The sequence below is a fragment of the Limulus polyphemus genome, unplaced genomic scaffold (assembly GCF_000517525.1).
Source record: "Limulus polyphemus unplaced genomic scaffold, Limulus_polyphemus-2.1.2 Scaffold837, whole genome shotgun sequence".
Taxonomy (NCBI): Eukaryota; Metazoa; Arthropoda; class Merostomata; order Xiphosura; family Limulidae; genus Limulus; species Limulus polyphemus.
This window is the reverse complement of record NW_013666447.1, coordinates 173479-193486: the sequence shown is the minus strand read 5'-3', so window position 1 is coordinate 193486 and position 20008 is coordinate 173479. Positions and strand designations below refer to the sequence as shown.

The 20008-nt window shown below is 32.4% G+C and overlaps 1 protein-coding gene across 6 annotated transcripts in view; it reads right to left on the bottom strand.

Moving 5' to 3' along the window:
- LOC106460800 (apoptotic chromatin condensation inducer in the nucleus-like) overlaps positions 1–20008 on the bottom strand; it is a 75150-nt gene that overhangs the window by 21919 nt on the left and 33223 nt on the right. For all 6 annotated transcript variants that reach the window (XR_002610842.1, XM_013920539.2, XM_022387591.1 and 3 more), the window contains 2 exons: positions 5033–5790; positions 2333–2405 (listed from right to left, as the gene is read on the bottom strand). Coding sequence is in view for 5 of the 6 variants with exons in the window: in XM_013920539.2 (XP_013775993.1) it covers positions 2333–2405; positions 5033–5790 (831 nt within the window). In the remaining variant the exon portion in view is untranslated. The remainder of the gene's footprint in view (positions 1–2332; positions 2406–5032; positions 5791–20008) is intronic.

Sequence of the window (20008 nt, the reverse complement as noted above, 5' to 3'; positions counted from 1 at the left end):
TCATTCTAGAATGAACACAAACTATAATAAGAAAAGATAAATGTTTAGACTAAATAGCCTAAATCTCATAACATTATACATTTTTATTTATTTATAATTTTTTATTATATGGACCTTTCATCCGTGCCTAGCTAACAATACAAAAGTTACAATGACTCAATGCACGTGCTCTTATGTTACCATATCCAATAATATAAAACTGACCTGTCTTGGCTGTGTTTCAGTAGACAAGTATTTTGTAAAATATAGTAACATTTCAATTATTATATGTTATATATGTATATAGATTATTACTATTTAGAAATAAGTCCTTAAATGTATTTTTCTTAAAACATAGAACAGTAAATAAAGAAGTAAAGCAAACAATTATCTCTTCCAGTTATGATCTTTGCACTCGGCTGCTGCTTGATGTAAGTCATTAAACCTTTTAAAATTTTGCACCTGGAGGATATGAAACGAAATAATTTTTTTAGGTTTTATATATATATATATACATATATACAGTTGAATAACCAAAAAAATCATAAATTACTATACCATAGAATTCCACTATAATTTATCAATCATAATAACTAAACTGTATTTAGGTTTACAAAAAATATGAAAATTTGGGCAGACTAAAGACACAACCTATCTCATTGAAATCTTGGTTCGAAAGAATAAGATGGAATCCTTAGAATTTAGAATAGATAAGAAGGCCATTAGGGGAGCATTCTGAGCTTTCGATTGGTTATTCATGTCATATATAGAAGTGTATATAAGGGAGCATTTCCAAAAATGGAAAGAGGTGGGTGGGGTGCCACTATGTTTGATTTATTACATTAGCTCTATCTTAGCAAACAGAAAAGATAAGACCTTATTTTATATTCTAGCTTGTCAGTAGCGAGTTTCTAATTTGTATGAAACTATAGACTTAGTATTTTTACTTCACAAACATCTAATTTGAACCAGTTTGCATTCAACATACCACGCGACACTCAAAAATAGACGTTTCCTATCTGTTTTTTTAATATTTACTTTTAAATCAAGAAATTAAACAATGTAGAATACTAAAATTTTAATTTTAATATACAGTTTAATACCAAACTTACTGACATAAATTCATGAAATATTAGTTCAATAAAATTTTGAATGCGATGATATGGCCTTTGACCTATGACCCATCTGAAGTGGGTTAAAAGTATTTTTGAATTGAAGTAAAGACCATTATTTCTTCTTCAAAGATTCACTAATATCCAGTTTGTTTTACAATAAAAGTCTCCTTATCACATTAAATCATTTTGTAATTTACAGTGTATCTGGGCTAACCAGTCCATCCTTAGTCAATGACAATTAAACAAGACTTGGAGAATTTGTAATTTCTAATCTTTTAAAACAACCGGAATCAAATATTGATGATTAAAAAAAAACCAGACATAGATAGAATGGGGGATAACTGGTATTTTTCTAATAGATTAACCAATAACTGCATTACTTGATTAGTAAAGCTCCTCAAACAATGGTATGTAGATGTAGAAAAAAAAGGTTGGTGACAGGTGCTGTCACCCAACTGTCTTTGTTTTAGTCAGCAGTTCAACAGGGGAAGAATTGGTAGTTGGTGCTACTGAATACTTGCCTTCCTTCTAGTCAGCAGTTTAAGAAGGGGGGGGGGGGATTAGAGGTAGGTTTTGTCAGACAGTTGTCTTTTCTCTTGTCAACAGTCCAAAAGGGGGGAAAAGTTTGAAGCAGGTGCCAGCTAGTTGTCTTTGATCTAGTCAGCATGTAGTAATATAGCCTTAGTAGCTTTATCATAACAAAGACAGGGTGAACAAGTTTGGTGGCAGTGGGAGTGAAACCCAAGCCCCCAAATCTATGATCAGTAATTTTGTAATTTTTTTCTGACTGTGACTTAACTTTAACATTTGCATTATTTTAACTTTTTGTGACAAATATTGGTAAATACTGCAGTGCACTTTATTTTCAAACTTTGATTTGAAGTAATATTTTAAATCTATGTAAACATGAAAAGTCACACAATTATTACAGTTATACTGTGAGTGCAAAATCAATGTAATTTGAAAAATAAGTACTTTATGTTATGTTAGAATAAAGGTCACTTACTATATTCACAAGATAACATTTTCAATGTTTTGAGTAACTTTTAATTTTTCATTCAAGTACTTATTTTTACACAGACTAGTATCAACTACCACCCACTAAGCCAATGGACTAATAAGTAAAGATAGTGAAGATTATATTGTAATAATTGTGCCAAATTCAAAAACAAGTATCATTTCTGACAATTTGTTAAATATTAGAAAATATTCCATCAGATCTTCCACATGAAACCTACCTTTGCTTGAATACTTTCTTCAATGATTTCTTTTTTCTGTTCATCTACTGTCACCTCCAAGATATCAACATCTCTGCAAATATTGAAACTTTCTCAATGCAAGGTACTTTGATAACAGAAAATGTATTGAAAAAGCCTAAATCAATGAACTATTAGGAGTATAAAATAACTCGGCATCACAGTTAACAGAAACATCTACTACAATAGAAACAAACAACAAAGAGCATCAAATAATTCTGACTCGGCAAAGCATCAAGCTATAATCATCTGTAGAACGAACAAGAAATTTTTCCTTGACTAGTAAAAATGCTCAATATGGCTTTACTGCTACAAGACTTAAAAATTAATAATGTAACATGTAAGACACTCCAAAACGTATATGACAGATTTGTAATTGGTTTAAAATACAGGATTTTATAAATCTAGACACATCTGCATGTAGAGTGAATTGATCACTGGTCTCAGCTACAACCTTTAAACAACTTGAAATACTACTCTTACCCATAGCATATTCCAAAATACTTAACTGTTCTCATTGAATGTTCATGTTTACTTACAAATTTGGAGCTACTCAGTGATTAATCAAATAGAGCTTGAGAGGCAGCTAGATTATATATTATGTAGGATTCTCATACCTCCATACAAACAAATTTTCATGACTTTCACGCACTCTTCTTCAAGACTACTTCATTTACGTTTCCTAAATTATATTCTACCAAAATTCATACTACCATGACACAGAAGACATAAAAATGCCTATTGGACATGCTACAAAGCTAAATATTCTTTTAGATAGCAGCACATTCTTCAGGGCTTTTAAATGAGATAGTTTACTAATAACTTGAGACATGGCACTGACAGAATTATTGAATACGTGCAGATAAGCAGTTTATGAATTTTAAAACAAGAGCCATAGTAGTACAGATATGACTCATGAGTGACAAACATATATTCTCTTTCATATTAATATTCTAGATTCTAACAAGTTTGCATAGATCTTTTTGTCTATGGCTATTCTATGATAATTATTTGATTGTCAGAAATTGCAATTAACTGCTTTCCTCAGCTAATAAAAGTATACACTCATCTTCCTTGATTTGTCTCTTGCTCTTCATTTCAACATGATCTGTCAAACTATCTTTTTTTTTAACAAAATGAATGTTATCTTTTTTCCCCTCTTTTAATTAATAAATATTTTGGTGTGTTTGTTGAGCATGTATTACATTTTATGTAATACCAGAAATGTACAAAAATCTGTTCCACATTCCTTTACAATTAAATTTTTTAGCATGCTTTTTGACATTCATATGATTTTCCAAAGCTGATTCATCCATACTTTATATGGCAATTATTTTAATCAATAGATGCCTTAGGATGAGAATAAATCTATACAAATGTCTAACAGATATTGGCTCGAAAAATATTTTTTCTTTAAGTTTTTTACTCATAAAATTGTGATTATAATCTTATACTCATAATATCCTTGAACTTTATATTACCCTTAAATTGCTGGTATTAAGAAACAGAAACTGAATAATGGTGGCCTGTAAATGTCTTTCTTCAAAACCTCTGTTAATATGAAATAACATATCTACAAGTAAAAAAAAATGGACATTCCCATTTTTTTGTAACTTTTATACTATCCATATCTACTACTGAGATATGTCATGCAAAATATCAAATGTTTTATGAATCTTATGCCTTTGTTGTTTTCTACTTATATTTGACTGATCATAATATGGATCTAAACTCGTAAGCAAATGTGTAACTGTTAAGGTGAGAATAAATTCAATTATTGTAAAATAAGTCTTTGATTAATATATTTCTACCATTTAAAATTTTAACATTAAACTCAATACAATACTGAGAACAAGTTCCAGATAAGTTTGCAGATTAATAGAGGCTGAAGTTTAGCCACACAAGGTCACCCATGAACACTATCTATATTGTAAAGTTACAGTCCTTTCAACATACCTACAATGACTAACTAGAAAGAAAAACAAAACAGAATTTTAGTGTTTAGCCATTGGCCATCAAAGGACACTGACATTTCTTTGCTAACTGATAAACCAAGCATGATTACAAATATTCAGACCAGTTACAACCAATGGTTGCATGGGGTTTCAAGCACAACATTTCTAGGAGAAAAACATTCTACGATAATCAATAGTCATTTTTGATAGTATGTTGCATATCATTCATGCAGTACATGTTTCAGTTGGATTATCCAAGATAACTAAAAACAGTGTGTTCAAGCAGTGTTACAGTTTTTTGAAATTTCTTATTAGACTTTTAATTTTTAACACACAGATTTAATATTTCATTGAAAATATGATGTTCCCTAGAAATTCCTGTCAACTGACTAATTTATGTGTTAAGGAGTATGAATCTCAATAAGGTTTCTCTTTGCAAACATGTAATTTTTGTGAGTAACACTTAAACTGGAAAACATTTACCAATGACCAAAAATGATTTTAGCCCTGTTATATAAAATGCTCTTTTAAATTAGGTTTCTTTGGTAAGTTTTCTTCCAAATCTGCCATTTAATGACACAAAGAAAATATTATTCAGACTAGGTGAATAAGAGACAACAAGTTACAAAGTAAATAACTATAGTACTAATAGATTACATTACAAAAGTTTGTTATTTTCATTAAAGAATATTAAAATAAAAATAACTGAAAATGTTCTAATACTGACCTAGCTGGGGATAGTTTTTCATTCACCACACTCTCTGGTTCTTTCTTTTTCTCGTGAGAAACTGTAATGACCTTGTCTTTGGAATCTACATTGTTAACATTTTGCTCTGGACTAATAGATCGACTCCTACTCTTCTTACTTCTTTTCTTTTCTTGAGATCTTTTGTGTTTGCTTTTTGGAGAAGGACTTCTGCTTCTAGACGAAGACCTGCTAGTGCTTCTACTGTGCCTACGGCTACTTTGGCCACTACTCTGACTGCTACTTCTACTACATGAAGAACTCCGACTACTTCTGGAACTACTTGAACTGACACTACTGCTGCTTTTATGCTGTCTATTACTGTTTCTTTCTCTACTTCTGTTTCTGCTTTTCCTACAAGTCTGTGACTTAGATGATTCAGGAATGTCAGGGTTTACTACAGGAGAGGAGGGTGAACGATCACCATCTTTTCTTCTAACTTCAATCTCTTCTGACTTTTGGCCTACTGAAGAATAGGAGTCTTCTTTAAAGCTCTTGGTTTTACTGATGCTTTTAGCAGAATCCTTGACTGTTTTTGTGGTGGTTTTATCTTCTTTAGTATCAACCACTTGTTTTTTAGTAAGCCCTGTTTTCTTTCCACTTTTTACACTGTTTTCATGGGCCATTTCCTCTTCATGCTTTTGATCCAACTCATGCTGTGAAAATACCTCCTTATTTTCTTTGGCTTTCACATCAGATTCTTCTTTGTTCTCACAAACATCGGCAAACAAATTGCCTTTCTGTTAAGAAAACATACTATTTAACAGATGAAACAAATATATTATGCTTCACTTAAAATATCTGGTTCAAATTACTAGTTTCAACACAAAAATAGTTAATTACTCCCAAAACTTAAAATTTATTATGGATATTTATACAGTAATAATAGTACATCATAACAAAATTGACATCAAGAAAGTCATTAAATCTATAGTGACATAAAAAAGTCAATTCTGAATTTTATATTCATCACAATACTGGAGTTAATATGGATGTGAAGAACTCAACTAAAAATGTTAGATCTACATACACCACGTGACAACAGAAACAAGAGTACTATAACATGTCATAAAATGTGACATATTCGACTTAGACTTGCAGGTGTGTTAAATGTTACGCTTCTGTGGATTACCTGTGTTCAGGTGTTGATTTCATAAGATTGGTGGTGCATATGTAAATCTTAATATTATCTAGATCAGAATAAGCAATATTTGCACAGTGGACAAACAGAAAAATTGCATAAAAAGAATGACACAAGTAGTGCTCACTGCTTTCTATCAATTTCATCCTAAACTGGCAATTCCAAAAATATCATAAAATTTATAACATCACAAATTTTAACTGTAACTTTAATCTTGCAACAAATGGAAGTAATTCAGTATGTTTCTTTAATTTATGTTCAGAAAATATGAAATTGTTTTTAGCCGTGGCATGGCAGCTCACAGAATGGTTCCAAGTTTTTCAAGTGCAAACTTTTAGCTCATACCTACATCAACTCTTGACTGACTTGAGATCTAATTATAGTTTTGGACTCGGGAGGTGAAACCCTTTCGATTTATATACTTGACCATGCCCAAGGTCTCATAGATTAATTTATTCTAATCCTGCTTAAAACAATTTCAATTTGAGGGTAGGCTGGTAGAGATCCCGATGAGTAATAAAATCAAATTTAGTATATGCATGACCCACATTTGGTATTGCTGGCACACAAAAATATAGCTAATAAAAAGGAAAAAAAAAAGTGTCATAGACTAATTTAATCAAATCCTGCCTAAAAGAATTTCAAGTGCCAGGATATCAAGGATTCCCTCGTTTCTTTATGTATATATTTTTACCAAACACTGAGGAAAAGTAACAACAATGAAGTCGAGAATTTTTTTGCTGAATGCTCTATATCACAGTTCTAGAACAGCTTGTTTCATATACATTATACAATGACTTTACTAAAAAAAAATGAGACAGTCCATTATCACTTGAAATAAAATCAGTCAATACACTTATGTTATACATAATGGATAAAAAGTCCACCAAATACAAATAGTAACTTCTGTTGACAGCTCAGTTGCTGGTGCCAAGGAGCATTCATCTAGCCTTTTGGAAGTGATCACTTAAGCTAGATGAATGAATTACTTAGCATGATTCATGGCTTCACTCTACAATAGTTGAAATACGGGAACACTTGGGGAAAAATTACCAATGTAAAAATTAGGTTTGGTGTTTTGCTATATGTTGAGATAAAAAATTAAATGTTAATTCCCAATCCTCAGAAAACTTTTATATCATTAGTAAGTTAGTACAAAGAGTTAAAGGTATTGTAGGAGAGATCTGAGGAATTTTTAAAAATTGTCACAAATTCAAGATATGCATGTTTCTTTATGATGAAAAGGATGAGAAGAAAGTTCAGCTGACTTACAAAAGACATAATAGAGGAGAATCAAGGATAATTGCCATAAGAACTTTAAATTGATGGATAGGTTGGAAGATTTACTGCATTACAGGAAGGAAAAAAAAACTTAGTTCAATAAGACATTAGGATATTCAAAAAAGTTTATGAAATATAGCTGGCTAATAATGTTGAAACAGCAAGCATTTTTTAATTATGCTTTGGAGGTTTCTATCCAGCCCTTTTTTTTAGTGTATTGTTCCTAAAACATTTTCCTGTTGACCAATACTATAAAGTATATAACCACCACTCAAAACAGGTAACTGGACTCTAATGAGATATCTGTCATGTGTCGAGTGCAAGTAAGTGTTGTTTTCCTGTATACAGAAAATAGCCTACACTATTTATATGCATCTGGTGCAGTAACACATGAAATGTTAATCTCTTAATTTCCAAAGGAAATATTTAAATAAGTTCTCAATCTTTCCTTTTCTGTACCACAATTATTTGCTCTGTATTACACAATTTAGATTATCTTTTCATCCTAATTTTAGCTACTAAGTTTTAATGCAAATTACAAATGTAGAGATATTACTCAGACATAATCTAGGATTATAGCCTCCAATCATCTGGTTTTACTTAGATATAAACCAAAACATTCAACCAACATCCTCCTATTAATGTCTTTCAAAAAATGTCATTAATACTCTCTGATGTTTGCTATTTCATTATTTATAACCAATCAAGAGAAGATTTTAATTTAATGATAGTACTAACTTGTATTTCTGACTGCCTTTGAATTATTCGGCTTAAGATTCAAAGTTGCTATCATCGAGTTCAAACTGACCAACTAAGGAAAATATTTTAACATGCTCACAGCTTAGTTATAAAAACACCTAAGCTACTATAGTTACTGGACATTTTGTTTTCCGCACGTTTTTATTTTGGGTTTTGTGAATATTTGAAATAAACAAAAATTCAGTAAAGTACTATCAACAACCATAGCAAAATTTGAAGATACATTTTACAGACTCTTCAATTGCAAAAAGTACTAAACTCGCATTTAAGCACTAAATTTCTTGTTTTTACACATACTTTTCACTTATTGTTATAAGTTGTAAAAAACAGAAATTAGGTTATACAAGAAAATATTAACAAAAAAATATTTTTAATGCATGCCAGAAGATCCTACATTACATAACTCAATACCATAATTTGAGCTATATGTTTGTGCCGGGGTGATTTCTAGCTTGTTATGCATGTATAGTAGTTAGACAGTTTAAAGATCAATAATAAAAAATTAACCAATGTAATAAACTGTTATAGTGCTGGAAGCTGTTTAAAATACATAATTGTAATTTACTGTTACAATATGCAGTTATTCTATAAAGAAACTTTATGTTGTATTTTTGTGGAGGTTACAAGATCAGTCAAATGAACCGAGCCTATATAGTGTTAGGGTAGAGAAAATACAATTGTTTTACAGAAAAAAAACTTTGGATAGCAATTTAGGAGGTTCTGAAGATAGTTTTCAAACTTCATTTGCACTAAAATGAAAAAGTTTTTGATCTTAACAGTAAAATAACGTTGCACTCAGATTCAGAATCTATAAATTCACCAACAAATCTTTAGTAAAAATACTCGTATACTCTTCAGAAAGAATCATGACAATCCACATTGTGTGAAAAAGTCTTTGCATGATTTTTTGACAATCTCACACAGTAAATATCCAGAATAAATAAAAAAAAAAGGCAAGAGACAAGACTACAAATATTTCATCAAAAGTTACCACCTTGATGTCGCCGTGAAAAATGACATTTTCCATCCATTATCTAGCCTAGATAAGACTGTGATTCAAGTTTACATCAGGGGACTGAGCAATATATTTACACTCTATGAGAACACCACTAACAACACACTGGTAATGTTCATAGAATGAAGCAAAACAAACTTTGAACAGTATAATTTCCACTATTAAGACTAGATGAGTAAATTTTGCAGTTTTTATGGACATTTTTACATATTTTTACCACTACTTTGCCCCCTGTAGATGGATCTTCACCAAATTTGGTATAGAGGTTCATAGGGTCCATGAGGAGATCCATACAAATTTTAAGTTTTGCATTTTACAGTTTTTATGGGCCTTTTTGCATTTTCTACCACTAATTTGCCACCTGTTGATGTATCTTCACTAAATTTGGGAGATGCATCTAAAGTTACAGTTTTGCATTTTTTATTACTACTTTGCCATGTTTGACAAGGACCCTTTGAAAACAAGCAAAAATCATGAAAAAAAGGGTGCAAACTTTCATTCAAAGAGGTCATTAAAAAAATACTCCCTTTTTTCATAAACTCCAAATGCTAAACATGTTTTTTTTTATTACTTGGCCTAATATGCAATTGGTTTTCATTATTTTGCTGTTATATTGGTAAATGTAATATTATACACATTTTCCAGCACAGAAACAGTATTTAAACAGTTACTCTAGAAAATTAAAATCAAATTTGATGGTCATTTCTGATAATCACCTTATTAGAAATTTGTGCTAAAAGACAATTTTTTTAACATTGTTTTAAGAATTAAATGTTACTTTTATTTACAGTAGCTTACTTATATTTCCTAGAATAAATAGTTTTTTCTTGCTATTACAATGATGTAATTTATTATTCTATTTTAAAAACATGGTTCACATACCATAAAAGATTTTTCCCCAAACATTTGTACTTCTTACAAAACCTCAACTATATTGTTAATTTTTTTCTTTGTTACAGTTTACTGACAATAACTATTAAAATCATTACTAAGTTATTAATATTGTTAAAACTCACAGCAATACACAAACTTTATTTTGGTCGGGATTCACTTTGGGTAAGTTTACAATTTAGAAAGCTTGTTACAATACAGAAAAAGGTTTTTCACCCCCAGTATCACCATGCTTCCGAAACCGAGGCGACCTCTTTGTTCTTTTATTAAATGTAAGCGACTTCTTAAAACTATATAAAATTTCATTAAAGATTAACCTCTCTATCTTAAGCTCTAAACAGGTTTAAAATATTATGCAAAACGAAATTTAAGATGGCCCTTGTCAGAAACGCCATAAATACAGTTCAGTGTATCGATCTATTATTAGGGTTACTATATGACTTGTGTTAACACTAATAAGTCTAAAATCAGTGTAATAGATTTAGTCTTAAAAATTCTAATGCACTGCGTACTACGTTGTCTACAATAACTATGAAATTGTTAAATATTTCAAAAACTTTGTAAAACAAACAGTCGCTTTCAGTTTTCATTATACGTTTTAGAAAATTATGTTTAAAAATCATTCTTACCGCCACCGAACCGCTACCCTCTTCAACAAATATCTACAAGGTCGGCGTTACTTACCACGTGCTCTGTGCAGTGAATATTATGCGCGTGCGCTTATCGACCACCCCCTCCCCCACCTCCTTACGCAATATGCTGCAGTGTTTTCGTATTTCATTTCAATTTCAATGTAAGAATATAAGCGAAACAAACACCACGCGTTAACCTTAGATTTAAAAAAAATATATACAAATTTGGTATTAAGACTCAATATTAAATATTTCAGCAAAATTAGATACTAATCCCATGATACATGCATGTGACAAGCAGTCACTGAACAATCAAGATGTACATGATTCACACGTATGTGAATACAGGTGTACACTTCTTTATCGTGCAGTCAAACCTAAAAGTATCTTAAGTACTTAAGGAATGATAACTCTGTGGTGTTTGAGAATATTTTTAGAAATGCCTTCTTTTTTGTACATAAAAAAGATCACTCGTTATTAATTTTGATGAAATCAATTTAAATTGGTATCTACACGTGTTAATTAGTTAATTTTTGACAATAACAAAGCGGATGTGACGTATCGAACAAATTATTCTCCAATAATCCTATTTGATGTTTTTCTTCTGTAAAATTTCTAATTTTTAAGATATAATATAATTATGCCTAATCTACTGTACTTTAACGAGATTACGAATCACAGAAATAGAAATTCTTTCATATCTCAATTATATGAAACATATTAATTTTAACTTCAAAAGCCAATCAAATACATTAAAACAAATGGTCAATTAACAGCTCAATTTGGCCCGGCATGGCTAGGTGGTTAGGGCACTTGACTCGTAATCTGTGGGTCGCGAGTTCGAATCCCCGTCCCACCAAACATGATCGCCCGTTCAGCCGTGGGGGCGTTATAAGTTACGGTCAATCCCACTATTCGTTGGTAAACGAGTAGCCCAAGAGTTGGCGGTGGGTGGTGATGACTAGCTGCCTTCCCTCTAGTCTTACACTGCAAAATTAGGAACGGCTAGCGCAGATAGCCATCGTGTAGCTTTGCGCGAAATTAAAAAAAAACAAACAAACAGCTCAATTCTTAACCATTGTCATATGTCTGTGAATTATCTTGACAAATATCAAACAAAAAAACGTTAGGAAATGTATGCAGTTATCAAAGTGATCATTCTATGAGGGCATTTAGACCTAAAAAATAGGAGAGAAGCAATCGTATGTTTGACCCATTTAGTTTTATTTAAATTCAGTAGAACCATTACATGCTGTTGACATACAAATCTATACTGAAAATATCTGCTTAACGTTAGGTGCTAAATTAGTCATAGGTGTTACTTTCTATGGCAGAAGTCGATTGAGGGTAGTATTTGTTGTTTCATATTTGTACTGTAGCCAACATCACTTTCCTGCGAGACTATTTTACAACAGTCATATTAGACTTGTTTGTGCGATTTCGCTTGTCGTCCCTAACTGAAAAGGGACTGACTGGATGGAAAGCACCCACCGTCAACTTTTGTGCTATTCTTGTCAGATGGCGTGATCGTCACTTATTTTATAACTGCCCCAAACTGTGGGGCCCGATCTTTCCCCCACAGTCCCGTACGCTAACCACTTTGCCATGCTCGGCCCAAGACGAAGATACATCTAGATTCTTCACATTCAAATTGTGAATGGCGAAGTTTGGCGAGAATGTGAATTGTGGAAGTAGTAGTTTTGACGCTTTCGATTAGAATCGTTTATGTTTTGAAATAACTAAGCCTACTTTAGAGCGCTGTGTTTTCGTTACTTTCTATTTGATATTTTTCAATCTAAAAGTACTTTACGCAACTGGATCAGAGAAGTTTCAGACATAGTCATCCTAATTCCAAACTGCTGACCAGAGAAGGAGAAAGCAACCAGTTAACTAAAAGAGTTCCTCTTAATTTAGCTTGTGAAACGTGATCACAGCCATAAGTACGAAAAATGTTCAAGCAGCATATTATGGGTTTCGTCTTGGGCCTTTTAATATAAGCCCAGTACACTCACACAACGATAACTTTCCGTTTATTGTTTAAAAAGGTACCCATGTCGACTGTGCTCTTCATTTTCAGTTAATTTCGTTTTAAAACAAATTTTATATTCTAAAATACACACAAATATTCGCATTCAATTTATATTTTTTTCCAGTTGTTTATAACCTGCATTTCCTATAATACATTGAGAGCTAAACTTCAGTGTTAGCAGTATCCATTTTTACTGCTTCTTCTTGTCAATGGGTGTTTATTCGTCCATTGCTCTGAATGTTGTCTCTTTCTTTAATGCCAGTGACTTATCACTATACTTTTGTTGCTAAGTCATGGATCCTTATGTTACTACAGAGATCAAGCAGTTGTACTAATTCATATACTCAAAGTCTCAGAGTACCACATTTTTATCTTAATACTAACTTTTTTGGTGCTGTAACTAGAATTTAGTTTGTGCAGAAATAATTGATTTGTACTTTCACCTCTTTTCAAACACTGTTCTCTAATGCTCTTTGTGAGAACCTCCCAGAAAAGATGTTCACCTATGGCAGAGGACAAGAAAGCAGTACCTACGTTAAGGTAAAAAAAAATGATGGACCCAGAAAACCTCTTGTTAGATGCAGAGTATTCTTCAAAATTTGGGCAAGCTTTTCAAATCATCACACTGCGGTCACCTATGAAGACAACCAAGCAGTCACTGATCTTGGCTATGTTGAAACCACACTGGGAGATCTCTACAGCAAAGGCTATAGGATCCAGAAGCCTCGTGCTTGATGGACTCACAAAAGCATCAAGAGATGACTCTTGCATGGTGGATGATTTCCACTGAACAGGACTTTCCTGCCACTAAGTGGCATGATCACCTTTGTGTGAAGGGTCCTCTGGACCAAACATAAATAGTCCCATAAGGATAGGAGAGTGCTGATCAGCAGAGAGTGAATTCAGAAAATTGTTGGTGAGCTTTGTCAGTATCTGATGAGCCAGACTGTAAGCATCTTACAAATACTGAAGATTCATGTTTTAAAAACAATAATTTGGGCTTCTATGGAGCATGTGGAATATAGGCAGCACTGAGATAAATCAGTTGCTCAAGGATGAAATAATCTAACCATCAGAGAATGATCAGTCAGTAGTAACTGTAAAAAATAAAGGGGATATACCAAGGTTTTTGTTAACCTTTAGACGAGTGAATGTGGTAAAACCTGCTAACTGATTTTCCTTTCTACATAAAGATGAATGACTGAATGTATTGGAAAAATTTCCCTTCTTTAGTACAGCACACTTAATATCTAACTATTGGTAAATGAAAGTGATTAATTTTAGCATTTGAGTAGTAAGGACATACTAGTATCACTTTTAAGCCAAGGATGGATATCAATATTTAAAAAAGTATTGGCTGCTACCAATAACTTGGAACATGCTATGATCTGAGAAGAAAGAAGCAGGTCTAATGAATAATTAATCCAAAATTCTCCTTTCAGCTTCTGAATAACAATTATAAGTTTGCAGTCTATAGCTCATTATACTTGAATAACTTTAGGCATGACATAAAACATTGATCATTTCACATGTATCACTTCAATGGGAAAATAGGTCTTAGACTGTGCCCAACTTAGATCATGAAATATCTATATAAAATTATATATTTTGATGTGATATCATAAATTCTTTGTTTGCATTCAGTGTTCAACGAGATAGTCACTCATTGTACAAGTGTATTAAATAATCTGGAAAAATATCTTTTTCTATAATACTGTGGAAAGATTAAGATATTTCTTAAGCATTGTGTATTAGCCTATATGGAATGCTCTCACTGGCATAAGTATACCCCTGCAACTGCAGAGGGTGGGCTGAAACAAAAGGTAGCCTGACAGACTATGAGCCCAGTTAGTTTTAATGCAGGGGAGGGTCTCTATTTTAGTAATACAACTGAATGCTCTACAAGTTTCTTAACTTTGTAAAGTATGTGGAGAGAAATATTTTTAGACATTTCCATTGCACTGTGTAACTATGTGAAAAGTTCTGGAACTATCCTATGCATTATTTACAAGTACAAATTTCTAGATGTTATAGAGAAATGGCTATTGTATAAATAAGGTCAGCAGAGTAATGAGCAAATCATCAAAATCAGTGAAGTGACATCAGTAGTGTGGTGGTGATGGTAAAGTCCAGTAATAGTCAGTTTAGCTAGTGTGTTTAGTAGGATAGTGGTATTTCACAAGTGAAATAAATGTTTACTATAAATTTAAGGTGGTGTTCTCTCTGACCAATCCAAAGAATTCCTGTGACATCTACATCAGTTAATGTTTCATAAGCATGATGCTATCCTGTTGTAAAGAATACATTAAGGTGGTCTATTTCATTTATACTCAGAAAATGTAGTTGCATTTTCTTGAAAAAAGTTCTACATTATACTTTGAAGAAACATTTTCTGCTTGTCTCTTTGCACTAAAATATATTTTATGAGCACTTACAAAGTTCTGTTTTTCTAGTAAAATATATATATTTTAAAATAAGAAGTTTTTTTTTTTCTATACGTCCACTGAATTCACAAATCATAAGGATAAGATGAAGAGCAATTAGCTCAACATTTGACAGATATTTTTTAAATATCAGCCGATTAATCCATACTGGTAAAATGGATAATATGGCTGATACCAGTACATGAGTATAACCCTATTAAAAAGGTTTTCCTGTGTAAAATAACAGCTGCTTTTGAGCAGCTGACAACTCAAAATGTGTGACTTCCAATGGAAACATTGACTACTATATATATAAACAGTATTGTTGCGTATGGTTGCATGTTTTAGGCTTAGACTGGTAAAAAGTGAATGATATTCAGCATATAAGAGAAGCATGTCTAAAACTAAAGTCTAAATAGATAAATTTACAGTTTCTTAAAAAAATAATAAGAAGTGTATACAGACCAATACTGATATTTAGTGGGCCACTGGCATATCATAATTATTTCACAATTCATTACTTTTTTAAGAATTTGGTACTGACCTTGTCTCTTCAGTACAGATCCTAGAGCTAATGTGTATAGCGTTAAGCCTTGACCTAATCTATAACTAAGAAGCCTGAGGCTTTGCATCATATCACAGATACTTTGTGACTACTTTTACCATGATAGATGCACTTTCTGCATTAACTATGGTTGAACAACATATAATATGGACTGAAGACCAAACAGTCATTCAAGTTGATAAAAAACAATACTAGTTGATTCACAAGTCCAATCTAAAATGAGATCTTTCAGTCATCCTGGTTATAAATGCAAGTGACATGGAATCAGATTAGCGCTACTGCAAGTGCAAGATGGTATACTGTGTTATATAGCACGTGTAAGTAGAATGCCAACTTTTACCAAACACCATTACTGCACAACTGAGAGAGAGAAATATTTGACTGTAGTACTCGTCAAGCACCACCATCAATTGTAAGAAAGAAAATTCATTGTACATGTAATATGGGAATGTACAATGTTTTCTACTACCTTAGTTAATGTGTAAGATTTTGAAAATTATTGTATTTTTCATTGTTCTCAATTATGACACAGAGAAAAAACTAAAGTAAGTTACTCAATTTTGTGAGAAATATAATTTGTAATGTAGTTAGAGAGACAGTTTTTCTTGTCAGCAGTATGAAGAACAAACAGCTAAATGTGACCATACTCTTTGCACAATGAAACATTACAAACAGACCACTCACTGATCATGGGCAGAGAGCAAATATGACTTTGTGAGTATAATTTGTCAGACTTGCTCTGAGAGATTCAGAATTTTTGAATAGTTTTAACAGATTTTTAATGTTCAGCAGGACTTTAGAATAGGTAGGTCTTTGTTATTTTTTTCTAACTTTTATATTTAAGGCTACAAGAATGGTAAGGGTTCTTACAGAGTTTGAGATTTGACATTTACTTCAAGTAAACATGTTTTTAAAGTTTGAATTCTCTCATATTCTCACTTATGAGGGAGTCAAGAGTATATTTCTTAACTTGAAATTAAGCATTTTAGTCAATTTTTAGCTCATTTTATTTCTTTAGTTAACTTATCAAGCGGGCTATATTTCAAGTGGTAAGAGCTTTTAAATAAAAGTTTCTCACCTATCTTTATCAGTTCAATAAATATTGATGACAAATGCCATTTTGTTTTTTAAATATTGTACCGTGTTCTGTTTTTGTATTTAATAAACATTTATGTTATTTGTGGATTTGTTTCATGCTTCTCTTTTTTTAAGACAAACACACTGGGATTAATGTTTAGTAACAGTTACTACTATTGTATTTTGAATTAAGAAATCAATGAGAGTTTAGGAAGAAGTATGCTCTGCAGCTCAGTATCCTTGACTCTCCAGTTAGCAGGTCTTAACTGACCACTCTGAGGTAAATGTGTGAGCTGGAAAATACCACATCAGGGTAGACCACGCATCACTCATACAGTTTATGAGTTTTAAAGATAACACTGCAGAAGTACAACTTTACTATATACCACTTACCAGACAACTTATAGAATACCTTTATTTAAGGTACCATGATTCTGTTCAACTTCATGCCAACGACATCAGTTTCTCTAGTGGATGGATAACAAATATGACAACACGGAAGCTTCAGGAAGGTCAACTAAAAAAACTCAAGTCAAGTTTAGGCATTCGTCGCTGTTTGACAAATTAAAGTGACCTTCCCCTTTCAGTGAATGTAGCATAGGGTCACATAGCCACTGAAAATTATTTAAGCAATTAAAAATATAAGAGGGTGTACTATGCCAATGTTATGACTCAAGCAAGCATGGAGCCCAAACTGTGATACAGCTAATGGTCCTAAAGTCACTGAGGTTTGGAATCCTCCAAACTTTACATAATATGAGAATCGAAAGACACCATGGAGTGTCTTGCCCTACAGCCAACTTGTGGAGATAGTTTCCGATCATGTATCTGTAGAGAGGCATACAGACTATACTGCACATGCCACTCATAAATAAAAGCAGTTGTAGGTTCAGCATTGCAAAGGATAGCCCTAAGTACTGTTGAACCCCTACAATAAAAGACAAATAATAATCAATACGTGTTGTTTATTACTGATACTTCACAGAGTGGGCAGAAATTTATCAGCTGTCAACAGATAAACAATTATGGAAGTGTTAAAAAAATCAAATTTTTGTGGTACTAATTCCAGATTTCTTGCTTGAATTATAAACGCATCTAAATGTATTAGATACTATTAGTTAATCCTCAAATAAAATAAATGACTTGCTTGTATTCCATTCACTACTACTGAGGGTGCACTAACTACATCACAATAAGTAATTTTATGTTTTTCCCTATTACAACACTCAGTGTAAAGAACTACCTCCAAAAAATTGTATGAAATCACCCCAGTTTCTTTGTAAAATACATAATAAATCATAGCAGTAATTAACTGGATTAACTGCAATACTAACTGAATTTTTGTTTATGTATTTTTTGTTAACTTGTATGTTATTAGGGACCTACAAGCAACTCTATGCTTAAATTATTTAGAAAAACTTGTTTAAAAACGATATAGACCCTATTGGTAATCATACAGTTAAAGGCTATTTAAATATTTTTGTTAGCTTATAGTTCTTGTAGTATAATAATTTTAAAGAAGTCCCAAGATTCTCCAAACTAAATTTCTCTAATTAATGTCTCAAAGTACCTTCCAACTGAATATTGGTGAAATAAAATATTTTACAAAAGTCATAAAAATCAATAGCAACCATATCATAAGAACTGTTTGATCTGTATACTGGAAATTAGTTTTAATATTTAGTTTTACACTTTTACATTTTGATAAAAATAACCATGCTTAGTTTGCTTTCTTCAAACACTACTGTAGAGTTGGGTGATTAACTTAATTAATTGATATCCTGTGAACATCAATTACATTCAACAGGATGATGGAAAACAACGTTAATCAATATTATCATCAAATCGATTAATATCACAAAAATAATCAAATAAACAAAATTAGTGTTTCTGATTGTTTCAATTATTCAGGCAATCAAAAATATTGCAATTAGGATTTCTCTTTGTTATTTCAATTAAATAAAGTTGACCAACTTAATAAGTGTTAAGTCTCACAAAAATTAAAACAATTGAATAACTGAAAGTTAAAATTTTTCTTACTTGCAAATGTATTTCCAATAAATACTTACTTGTCTGCACACAGTAACTATTCCTCACATGTTTGCCTTTGAGATTTTGTGCATGACCTAGTCTTGAACTATCCTCCACCTAAGACACATGTTATGACAAACTATGCTAGTGCCGATTATGTGATAATAGCCCTCCATTAGTATGAGGTGACAAATCCTCCTTAAACAGTAGATCCCCAGAAGTACTTGCAATAAAAATTAACTTCAATTGAAGATGGGGCAAGACTAATGTGCACCAGTAGCGGAAAGAAAGGGTGGGAAGGTGTTCAGAGGGGTGTCTATTGGAAATACATTTTAAGGTAAGGTCAAATATTAATTTATGAACCAACATACTTACCTCACTCCACACAGTAGCTAAAATCCCACAATGATGTGGTGGAGAGGCTGGTGCAATTGTGGAAAGCTAGATGAGCTCCCTTTAGAGAAGGTGACTGAAGGGGAAAGCCCATAGAGTGTGACACCCTATAGTGGGTGTTGTTTACCTGATGGGTAATACTCGTGGGAAATTGCATCCATCTCAGGAAATTGGCATATTATACTCCACACCACATTGTGCTGACCACTTAGACTCTCTCCAAAGAGATTGCATAATGGGTGAAGAACTCTCCAAGTTGACCACCCCAGCAACTAGAAACTTAAAGAGTGGCAAGGGTCTCCTATGCTCCATTTGAAGACCAGGGGGAGGAATTTGCATTGTGGAGACACTGGAGATGTGCCAGACCAGACTGAACTTACCACCACAAAGATCTTTTACTGGAAAAACTGCAATGGATTACCACAAAACTTAATTTGAAAAGCAGGCATGTGTGAGCCAAAGAAGTAGGCAGACACTCCCCCACTGCTGGCTTTTTCCATGATAGTCCATGGATGGTACAGTCTGGAAAGGACAGTGAAATATAAATATATACCAATGTAGTGAATGGGAGAACAGTATAAATGGATTAAGAAATAAAAGAGGCTCTCACCCATTAAAGGCTGTAAGTAGACTGGAGAATGGCAACTGGTGGGAGGCAGTATTCAGAGGGAAACAAAAAGATGGTGGAGATAATATGTAACAAATATGTTGGGCATAGTCC